Here is a 12,632-nt window from a genome sequence, read left to right on the forward strand (position 1 = left end):
ATATATATATATATATATATATATATATATATATATATATATATATATATATATGTATGTATGTATGTATATGTATATGTATATTTGCCTTTTACAATTTCTCCATTTTCGGAGCGTTGGTGCCAGAATATTATGGTTCTGTTTTTAGCAAAGTTGGCTAGTGTGTATATATATATATATATATATATATATATATATATATATATATATATATATATATATATATATATATATATATATATATGTGTGTGTATATGTATATATATATATATATATATATATATATATATATATATATATATATATATATATATATATATATATATATATATTTATATGTATATATATATTTATATATATATATATATATATATATATATATATAAATATATATATATATATATATATATATATATATATATATATATATATATATATATATATAAATATATATATATATATATATATATATATATATATATATATATATATATATATATATATATATAATATTACGGGAGCGTTTAGTGCATGTATAAATCAACATTTTATTAATACTCCTTTCTATTCGTAGGGTTGCTACGGTCGACTGATGGAGTGGGTGGAAGATCACACCAACTTGCTCATGGGGATTGGCATTGGCGTGGGCGTCACGCAGGTTCTTTTGCTTATTTTCGCCTTTTGTCTGTGCAGTTCTCTGGGTCATAAGATCAAGTGACGTCAACGATTCCACAACAGCCACCTCCAAGCCATTCCTTCTTCGCCATTATCATCGCAACGCCTACCGTACGCAGCTGTGGAATAATAGCGACATCAGCAGGAATGTAAACAAAGTCTCTACTCTTTTCACCCGGGCGTTGGGACCACAAGTCCACTTCTTCCTCCACTTTCGCCCGTGAAACGTTGGCTCTGAGAAGCACCAAATATTATTACAATTACTACTACTAATACTAGTTATTGTTATTTGTATGTTTATATATATTATTGCTTATTGGTTATCTCAAGTTAATTTTATGAATATTATTGTTTTATAATTCAAGTGGATGATGGTTCAGTCTGTGTAAATGCTGATTTTTTATCTGCGGTTCATTTCCTATAAACTTTAAAATGTAGGCATTCAAGTAAATAAAAAGACAATATTTTAAGTATAACGAGACACACAAGGTCTTTTAGCATTTGAAGGTAGACAAGGTTAAAACATTTACTTCTCCTCATATACCTGAAGCAGTCTTCCAGTGGTTCGTATCTCTCAAGATTATGAACATGCTATTATAGCATTGGACTGTTCTATTATTTTTTTTAAGTCTCAGATAAAAGATTTGTGCCATTCTTGTTATCTACCAGAAAATAATCTGTCTTTTCTCCCACTCAAATTTAAAGTTTGAATTTAATTATGAATCTATAATTCTAAGCAGATTGTTGTCTCGGATGGACCAAGGTTTGAATATTATGTAGTGAAATATTTCACCCTTTTTGGAAGGCAATGATTATGACATGAAAAGGGAGGCCATTTTCTTCCAGATTTGTAGGAGATACCATTCAAAGATGCATCTGCATGTTTGTATTAAACACAAAAACAAACTCACCCACTTTCTCTAGTATATATTTGAAGTATAATAGGATGCACATCTATGTACTGTACAGTATACAAATATCCATATAGGTTTCTAGGGAGTCAATCTTTTGTCCCTTGATGTGATTTAGGTTTCACTACAAGGAGACTAAGCAGTGTTTTATCAAAATAGGACTTATAAGATATCGATAAATTACAGCAAAGAGTTTCCACTAGCTTAGAGATGGTAAATACATAAATAGATGGTAAATACATAAATATATTAATGGCAATTGCTCTATGAAGTCATATTGATTTTATCTATATTTTTTGTATGAAAATAAGTATTTACAGAATATCATATTTTTACTGATGTTAGATACTGCACTTGAGAGTTTTAATGCCAAAGTGTTAGTGCTGTAGCACAATGCAACTAAAGCATTCTATTTTCATAACCTCAAAGAATGTAGAATGTTGAACTGTAACAAACTGCCATAGACTGTAAAAAAATCAGATGGTAACTATGCCGATAAATATTGGTGACTAATTAGGCCTACGGTAACCCCAATAATAAAGGACATAAGATACTGATCGGAGAACCTAGACTTGCTCTAGTCAATCTGCTATGAAGGCAAGCATTTGTAAGTTATAGGTCTCCCTGTCAGAGTTCATCAATGTAATCAAGCTCCTTTGCGAGAAAATAAGTTTTTCTCAAACTCAAAAATTCTTTGTCCTTTGCAATAAAATAATTTTTTTTTCAAACTCAAAAATTATTTGTCCACTAGTAAGAAATTGAAATGTGCACATTTACTTTTAATGTTAGAACTGCTTTTTTGTCAAGACATTTTCTGCAATACTTACTGTTATTTCATGAGTTTTACAAAAACAGTTTGTGTATGGTCCCCTATTATTACAAGGTATATTTTTGGTATACTGTTAAAAAGAATTCTGAAAGAATCCAATAATTATTATAAATATGCAATATTTTTTTCCGCCAAGTCAACCCGATAGAGAAATAAAAGATAAGGGATGATAAAAATAACACCCATTCTTAATCTGTTTATTTTGAGGTTAGGCACTTTTTAATGGGAAATCTTTCCCCAAAAAATGTACTGTAAAGTCCGCATTTAAGAATACCAACATTGATGATTATCTATTGACTCTATTACTAGCTAATTCATGGCACCCACGCCGATTGAATCAAATGGACTTAACCACCTTAACGTTCCAATCTTCCAAAAAATATTCACTATGAGTGGCAAGAAATTTTCGACCTGTCTCGTTTGCTAAAAGATCTTGCATGTTTTATGTAAATGACATTCTTGTTTTAGACTTTTTTCACATATGTACTGCATCGTTTCCCTAAGTTTATGGATTTTATCAGAATTTGGGATCCAAAATTCTTTGCTTTTGGCTTTTCAGTGTTATTTGATTTTGTTGAATGATGTCTGCGAGTGAAGCATGTCAAAGTTCTTTAGTTTCTCTTTTACTGTAATGTATATAAGTAACCTATTTACTGTACGATATTTCATATGAAGATGCTGTAATATCAGTGTTGTATATGTTACTTAGAGCCTCGTAGGTGTTGAAGACATTTGATATTCTTGTTGTAGGAAACAGAAGAAAGCTAATCTACTTCCATAAGATCTGACTAGAATAACATGTTCCAAGATTTCCTGTCAAAAGTAAGGATTTTTTTTATACACAAGATAGAAAGAATAGAAGGGATGTTGGTTATCATTCCATGTTTATTTTTCAAACAGTATGGAGATTGAAAGTACAAAAGGCCATCCAGTTATTATAAGAGAGTTTCCCACCTTTGGTAGCTCATATAACAATATAGAAAACGATCTTGAGAGGCTGTTCTTCCTTGGACCTCAAGTTTACTGGTAGAAGATGGTGATAATAGAAAATGGTGATAATGAAAATAAAAAAAACTTTGGCCACTGTCAATGTCCCTTGATTTAATTTTTTGTGTATATAATATATATAATATATATCTTGTACCATAATCTAGTCTAATATTATTGCATTTATTGATGGCATTTAGTATTATGGCAATTTTACATTTAAAGTTGTATTTTACGAAATTAGACAAACCAAAGTTGAAAAGAAATTCATGCTCACGTGTTTTTGCGACTGCCAAATTATTTGAATCGAGTTATGTTATTATGGTACAAAACCCACAGTTACAATACCATATACTTTCCCTGTGATGTCTAGAAGGTAAATAACTTTAGTCATATTTTTGACATTTAGAAAACTGATTATGGGTACAACAAGATATCAACGCGAGATTGCCACTTTGGAAATATCAAAACAAGAAATTCACTAATTAAGAGTTTTTTATTCCCCAGGTGTTGAATTTAATAGTCGAATTCACCTGTAACTGTGTGAAGTGTGAAAGTAAATTCCAGAGTGGTGATATTTAATCTCACAAGCTGGGACAGTCAATTAAGGGTTGAATTTGTTATTTCCAAAATTGAAGTTTTAATTGGTCAGTGTTGAATTTAAGAATTGATCTTACCAGCACCAAAGCAATGGTTTTTCTGTGATTACTGTTGCTGATATAAAGTGAAGTTTTAAGAATTAAATTTGATTATTGTATTTAATCATTTTTAAAACGAATACGATGATTGGTCTTTCATCTTCGTCTTCCTTTTGATTATATAATTATTGCTGTAATGATGGAATTCATATCCTACCTATGGACAGAAAATCTAAGATAATTTTTTTAGATAATTATTAAAAAAAATCACCTCCAAAGACAATATTTATTTTTTTCTCAAGCTTTTCTTGTGAAATTTATTGGAAGTAAATATTTTTCCAGAGTCTAAAGCGTGTTTTGATTTTTGTCACCAATTGTTTTAAAAGGAATTTGTGAAGTCAAAGATGTTATTCTGTATGAATCCATTTTCTTTATTTCTGTTAGAATAAACTATTTGATGCAATTTATCCTGGATAGTAAAAGATTCACATTAGTACTGAAAAAAGGATTGTATGTTTTTAATAATATTTAACCTGCTAAATTGTTTAATGAAACTTTCATTATGGATGATGTGGTGGAAGCGAAAATTTATGAGATGTTTATCGATGTAGTGTACTGTTATATGACATTTTAAGTTTAACTTAGATTCTAAAAAGCAAACCTGGCGTAGAGATTTTTGTTTAAATCAGTCATATATATATATATATATATATATATATATATATATATATATATATATATATATATATATATATATATATATATATATATATATATATATATACATATATTATATATATACATATATATATATATATATATATATATATATATATATATATATATATATATATATATATATATATATATATATATATATATATATACTGTACTATGTCCTGCTTTGGTCGACTTGCATCTGTCGTCTCCTGTTTGTAATATGTTTAAATTGAGATATCTGGCATCTTCTTCCTCTTGGGATGTGTTGCCACTTTGCCAGTTTTCTATCAGGTCCATGTCAGCATATGTACTTTGTAAATATTAATATTTGTCACAATTTAAGCATTTAAGGAGAAATAAGTGTGCGTTATACGATGTATTGATGTGATAAGTCATTTTTTTATATGTTGATTATTGGAACAAAATGCTGCTAATTGTCCGTACAAAGATCTTGTATGAATGAAAAAAAAAAACGGTATATCACTGTTGTTTTTTTATAATTATGATTATCTTTATTATCATTATATTCATCCCAACAATCTTAACACTGATGCCTTCTTAAACTGTGAGATATTTAGATGAAATAAAATCATATCCCTGAAGAATGGTTTCATTCTACCAAACATTTGCTGTATGGTGTCCAAAGAGGCGTTGGGTGGAATGCTTTTTCAAGTGGCTTGAGGATATCGATAATTTTAACAGATGAATGTGAATGTTTATTCTTTGCATATAAATTAGCAAAGCAAACATTATAACATCTCAATTTTTCATTGTTCTTTTTTTCAGATTTGAAAGGCTGAAAATACTCACTTAAGTCCTTATGTTATTGAAATTTTATATTAGAATTCGAATACAAGGTGAAATTTGTCGTTTTATTTCTACAATGAGATTATTGGACTCCAAAACTTATGACCCACATATAATGGCATCTATCACTAAATTCCCTATTACAGAATTAAAAGATCCTTATGCAGTATTTGTATTGTATTGTATATTTGTTAAAGCTGGACTTGGAGTAAACCTGTTTATTGATCAAGAGCTTTGAAAGTGTTATGAGAATGTATAGGCTAACTGTCGCATTGTCTCAAATTTCAATCTAAGAAAAGCATGAAAATGAGCTTAATACGACTACAGGCAACTTTGGAATTATAATTATTACTCCCACCTCCAGTCACTTGTTACTATAATTATAAAAAACTCGCCTGGCAATTCATTTGCTATTATTGAACCCTAAGGCATTAACAATTAAGGCCATATCTCTTGTCATGGTGTTGGCAAGGGCGCCCATTCTTTAGGTAAAGTTTTGTTTATTTTAGACCTAAATATATTTTTTCTCTATGTAAGGTAGTAAGTAAATCAGATAATCTCTATATTTCATTTCTGGAAGATAAATAAGTGAATTACATCTGAAAGTATGAAGTGATACAATTTTATCAAACAATCATGATTGGTAGTAGGTCCAGTTATTTCAGATGGTCCTTGCGTATCAATGAAATTTGAAGCATCTTCGGTATGTTTTCCGACGTTCAAAGGATTATAATGTATATTCATTCTCTGGATTCGAAAGAACATTATCATCGTATGAATTAAATTAATGTAAATGCTGATAATGATACAGAACATTTTGACACCCAGTTGCTTAAACAGTAAGCCTATTGCTTACTTAAACAATAATATAAGAAACAATACTTGTCAGTAAGAAACAATATGGAGTTAGAATTCCGCCAGAAAATGCAAATACACCACCCCTCACCGTGACCGGTCAACACGCCGATTCGCCAGTTCACTACCATTACCGTATTAACACCTGCAGACTTCAGTTACAGTGGCACGTTACTATGAATGAGTAACTGTGTAGATTTGTACTACTATAATGTGGTAAGTATCCAAGTTACAAGGTTTCATCTCATACGACAATATGGTGAAAATTTATCGACGTTTGATGCGGTGATTGTAAATCTATGACTATTGCCATTTGGTATACTGTGCGTTTCAACCTAACCTAACGTAGGTTTAACTCCAAGACTTGGGTCTACTTCATCCTTCGTACAAGCAGCCTAGTTATTATCTACTGAAATCAAACACTTAGATAACTATCTTTAATGTCCATTATCCGTCGCTGACATTCAGCTGCCCAGCAGCAAATAAAACTAAGTTAAATTAACTAAAGTTAAACCCTGTTTGACTTTTATTGTCTACCATCTAACGTCAGTACGTTGATGCACGAATCGACTCCATCTTAGGATTATTAACCATGGGATTAATTAATTAAGCATAGAGGTTTTGGTTTTGGCCCACTATTCCTCCAAGAGACAGGTATGTGTAATTTGATTTGCTACACTGGTTAGTATCCTACAGCTAAATTGACTATTTGTGGTTACGGCTGTAAATAGGCCTACTGTTTAAACGCCATCTCTCTTTAATGTTATGGATTTAACAGAATTATGATTCCCAAAATCCAGAGTATCGTGAATAGGCCTATTGTTTAAACGCTATCTCTCTTTAATGTTATGGTTTTAACAGAATTAAGACTCTAACATTGCTAGAGTATCGTGAATAAGCCTATTGTTTAACCCCCCCCCCCCCCCCACCTTTTTTTTTTTTAGTGTTATGGATTTAACAGAATTATGATTTCCACAATCCAGGGTATTCCCACACACCATTTTACCCACATTGTTATGTGGTCTGCCGTGCCATCGCTACACCACACCTTACCTATCAAGGCTGTTAATAATTTACAGTATGCTCAAAGGCATATTTTCCTATTAAAGGTTACATAGGAACGAGTAAAATATATTTGAGACCCGAGGGAGGTTCTATATCACTAACCAGAGATCTCTCTCTCTCTCTCTCTCTCTCTCTCTCTCTCTCTCTCTCCTTGTGTAGCCATTATCACACCAATTTATGATCACTTTTAGCTGAATCCGAATACTTCCTAAAAACATTGTTTTGTCGTAACAGCAGCATTGATAGAATAAATTAAATGAGCAAATCGACTTCTTCCGCCAGATAACCGAAAGAAACTACTGTAGGCTACAGTACGTAAAATGGCCATATAGATCTATGGTAAATGGCAAGGGTCCTGTAGGAAACACGTTGTAACTACTACTACTACTACTATTATTATTATTATTATTATTATTATTATTATTATTATTATTAGCTAAGTTACAACCCTAGTCAGAATAGCAGGTTGCTACAAGCACTAGGGCTCCAACAGGGAAAATAGCCCAGTGAGGAAAGCAAATAATAAAACTATTTATGAGAAATAATGGATAAAAATATAGAATATATTAAGATCAGTAACAACGTTAAATAGATCTCGTCTATAAACTATGAAGATAGACTTATTTCAACCTGGTCAACATAAAAACATACGCTTCTAATTTGAACTTTTGAAGTTCCATTGATTCAACTGCTTGATTATTATTATTATTATTATTATCATTATTATTATTATTATTATTATTATTATTATTATTATTATTATTATTATTATTATTATTATTATTAGCTAAGCTACAACCCTAGTGGAAAAGCAGTTTGTTATAAGACAAACAAGGAAAAATAACACAGTGAAGAAAGGAAACAATGAAATAAATAAACTACAAGCGAAGTAAAGAACAATCAAAATATTGTGTATTAAGAACAGTAACCTCATTAAAGTAGACCGTTCTTATATAAACTATAAAAAACTTAAAAATAGCAAGAGTAATAGAAATAAGATTGAATAATGTGCCCAAGTGTTTCCCCAAACAAGAGAACTCTACCCCCAAGGCAGTGGAAGACCATGGTACAGAGGCTATGGTATTACCCAAGACTAAAGAACAATGGTTTAATTTTGGAAGAGCTGCTTACCATAGCTAAAAGAGTTTCGTCTGTCCTTACCAAGAGGAGAGTAGCCACTGAACAGTTACAGTGCAATAGTTAATCCCTTGAGCGAAGAATTTTTTAGTAATCTCAGTGTTGTCAGGCGTATGAGGGCAGAGGAGAGTGTCCAAAGAATAGACCAGACTATTCGGTATATGTGTAGGCAAAGGAAAAAAGACCCGTAACGAGAGAGAAGGATCCACTGTAGTACTGTCTGGTCAGTTAATAGAGCCAATAACTCTCTAGCGGTAGTATCGCAACGAGTGGCTGGTGCCCTGGGCAACCTACTACCTTATTATTCTACATTCTGGTCACAACTGGAATAAAACCTTGAATACTTTGTAGTGTTGATCCTTTTGATGGAGAAGGCAAGACTGTTAGAATTAATCATATATCTAGTTCTATGCACAGGATGGTACACCCAGCAACAAAACCGGTGTCGCCTGGCCAGACCTGACTTGGAGAGATCATGCCCCTCTTGCCCTGAAAGGTGGCTAACGTTAAACAACCGAGACATCGTTAGGATGGTTCGAATGTGAGGAGGAGGGAAATTACCGATATCACTCAAAGAAATACGATGAAGAGAGAGAACTTTTTTATTCTTTTAAGAAATGTAATCTAATATTATTTCGAAACTAATTCATCAAAAGATTTTATCATAACTTTTTATTTGAATTTTCTTATCCTATTTCTATATAGAATTTTCTTGAATAATATTGGAACTGACAGTTCATATTAATATTCATAACACAGAAATACCCTTCGATTGCATTTTCTTAAGCAATTGCTCTCTCTCTCTCTCTCTCTCTCTCTCTCTCTCTCTCTCTCTCTCTCTCTCTCTCTCTCTCTCTCTCTCTCTCTCTCCACATACATACACACTGTAGCCTACGTATTATATGCAGGGGCTAATAATGTATCGTTTCAAATTGGGTCACCAATCATTAATAAGTGGCCTTTGTTTAAAATCTCGAAGGTAATGAGGTTTAAAGGTTTAGTTGTTGATTTCAGTGTTTTCCTTTGATTTTTATCATGATCCTCGTAGCTTGGTGTGGTTGGGGTCAGCTTTTGTCACGGGCAACTTGGCTACGGCTCTCTTAGAGGAACTAAATTTAGAATTATTTACTATATCAATTATATTAGTTTAAGGTTGGAGATTTAAAATGCATCATCAGTTAACATAATCTATATAGTTTCAGAAGTGATTGGATAAAATAAAATATGTGAAATGACATGCAATGAATATTCATTGGTGCATTATTATAATGAAGATATTGTATATAGGATGTAGGGTATAAAAGATTAAACTATCAACACATTGTTTACTCAAATTATCTGGTTCGGTGTCAATAACTTTAGATGTCAGGATGACAAAAAACTCCGAATCAATCAATCAAATTATCTGGGCAAATCGTTCACTTCCAAGCGAACCCCCTTCCCTGGTGACGATTGCTCAATGCTCAAAGGTCCGAAATATTTCCTTAGCATTGAGTATTCGTATTATTACGATTTTATTTGTCGTTTCATGTCCTGATGTCCAACACCTTAAGTGTTCCCCCGGTAAGCTCTTCAAGAAATCCATTACTCTCGATATTTGTTCAATCAGTCTTTCGCATATTTACTTCGTTATTTATAGTTTTGATATAATTTTAAACACCCGGAAAGCAAACTGTATGAAATATTGTCGTCTTAGTATTTTGTTTTTCGTTAACTAAAAAACTTCCACCAGAAAGATCTCATCATAACTGTGAGACCTTTAAACCTCAAACGTGTGGGGATGGGGGGTAGAAGGATATAAGCAGGTGGGGGTTAAAGATGATGGTGGAGAGGTGGCAATTGGGTGATCTTAATGTATGGCTTGGAGAGGTTTGCTTATTAACATTTATGAAGTGATGATGATGATGGTATTACCCCTATTGATAACCTTTGATATCAATGATTCAAACTCACAATGAAAACGGGCATATATCGTTCTAACATTGTTTTTAGGTGGTCATTGAACATCTTTGGAACATGGGATCTTCACCCGAAAGAAATACAATTCCAACACCAACTTGCAAAGTAGTTAGCGGTCTTGTGTGATCCTTGGGAACATCCAAATAATATAGAATATTGGATACAGGTAATAATATATATATATATATATATATATATATATATATATATATATATATATATATATATAGAGAGAGAGAGAGAGAGAGAGAGAGAGAGAGAGAGAGAGAGAGAGAGAGAGAGAGAGAGAGAGAGAGAGAGAGAAAGTGTTACAAGGATTTTGGATGTCTCAAAGACTTTTAAGTCCATTCCCAGAGACTCCATTTGCTCTTTGGTAGAGCGACTTAGTTTAAGCATTTGGAGAGTTCTTATGATCTTATCTAACTTACTCTAGAACTCGAGAGAGAGAGAGAGAGAGAGAGAGAGAGAGAGAGAGAGAGAGAGAGAGAGAGAGAGAGAGATCAGCTGCTAGAATAATGCAAACAAGGGATATATCATTCCCACGTATATTAATTGGAATAGTCAGTTCCCACAATATTTAAGGATTTTCCATATAAAAATGTGAAAAGGAATTAAAATATATCGGTGTGATTATATTTTTCGATAACTATTCTCGAAAACGATTGCCTTTCTTAAAGGAATAAGAGATAGGACCTCTCTATCTCTTTCATATATATATATATATATATATATATATATATATATATATATATATATATATATATATATATATATATATTATATATATTATATATTATATATTATATGTTATATATATATATATATATATATATATATATATATATATATATATATATATATATATATATATATATATATATATATATATGGTATATATATACAAGTTTATTACAAGTCTACCATACATATTCCTGTCAAATTCAGGAATCTGTTCTTAGACTTGAAAGCAACCCTTATCCACTATGATAGCTGATAAGTTAGTTTTTAACACGTGGTTATTCATCGTGAATCTATATCAATAACAACGTGTTGCAAACACTAATCATCTATCTTAGTGGAGATGAGTTTATTTCAAATCTAAGAACAGATTCCTGAATTCAACAGGAATATGTACGGTAGACTTGTAATAAACTTGTATTTGTCTTGATAGCATGGTTGGTTACAGTCTCTGCAAGCATGGTTTCGGCTAAGAGGCATAGGTTCGAATTTCTGCCAAGCCAGAAGCTGTTATCATTATTGAATTTCTAGTGGATATTCATTCCCAAAGATAGAATTAGATATTAAATGCCATTGTGGTTGATATTTAGGGGCTTTATGACCTTCGATCAAAGGGATTAACCGGTGAGGAAGTGTGGGACAGAGGTAGATGGAGAACGCTGGCCAGAAACATTTGACCCCACATAAAAGTGGGAAAAGATGCAGGCAAAGAAGAAGATGACCTCTATTTTTAGGTGCCTTATCTCTACCCTCTAGCATTAGGGTCTTTTAGACATTATTTTGAGGTGCCTTATCTCTAGCATTAGGGGCATTTTGACCTATATTTTGAAGTGCCTTGTCTTTAACATTAGGAGCTTTTTTTATCTCTATTTTTAGGTGCCTTATCTCTAGCATTAGGGGGTTTTTGACCTCTGTTTTGAGGTGTCTTATTTCTAGCACTAAGGACTTTTTAACCTCTATTTTGAGGTGTCTTATATCTAGCATTAGAGTTTTTTTTTACCTGTATTTCAAGGTGCCTTATATCTAGCATTAGAATTTTTTTACCTCTATTTTGAGGTGCCTTATCTCTAGCATTAGGGTTTTTTTACCTCTATTTTGAGGTGCCATATCTCTAGCATTAGCTGACTTTTTACCTCTATTTTGAGGTGTCTTATCTCTAGCATTAGGGGCTTTTTGACCTCGATTTTGATGTGCATTATTTCTAGCATTAGAGGCTCTTTGACCTCTCTTTTTTGGTGCCTTACTCATAGAATTAGGGGCTTTATTACCTCTATTTTGAGGTGCATTACTTCTAGCATTAGAGGCTCTTTG

The 12,632-nt window shown here is 31.9% G+C and overlaps 1 protein-coding gene across 1 annotated transcript in view; it reads left to right on the forward strand.

Moving 5' to 3' along the window:
- The window catches only part of LOC137658019 (tetraspanin-1-like), a 34,905-nt gene extending 30,100 nt beyond the window's left edge, over positions 1–4,805 (forward strand). Inside the window, 1 exon segment of the mRNA XM_068392733.1 lies at positions 575–4,805. Coding sequence (XP_068248834.1) covers positions 575–593 — 19 coding nt within the window. The 3' untranslated portion in view covers positions 594–4,805.
- Positions 4,806–12,632: the final 7,827 nt, after the last annotated feature.

Source organism: Palaemon carinicauda, chromosome 18 (assembly GCF_036898095.1).
Source record: "Palaemon carinicauda isolate YSFRI2023 chromosome 18, ASM3689809v2, whole genome shotgun sequence".
NCBI classification, from domain to species: domain Eukaryota; kingdom Metazoa; phylum Arthropoda; class Malacostraca; order Decapoda; family Palaemonidae; genus Palaemon; species Palaemon carinicauda.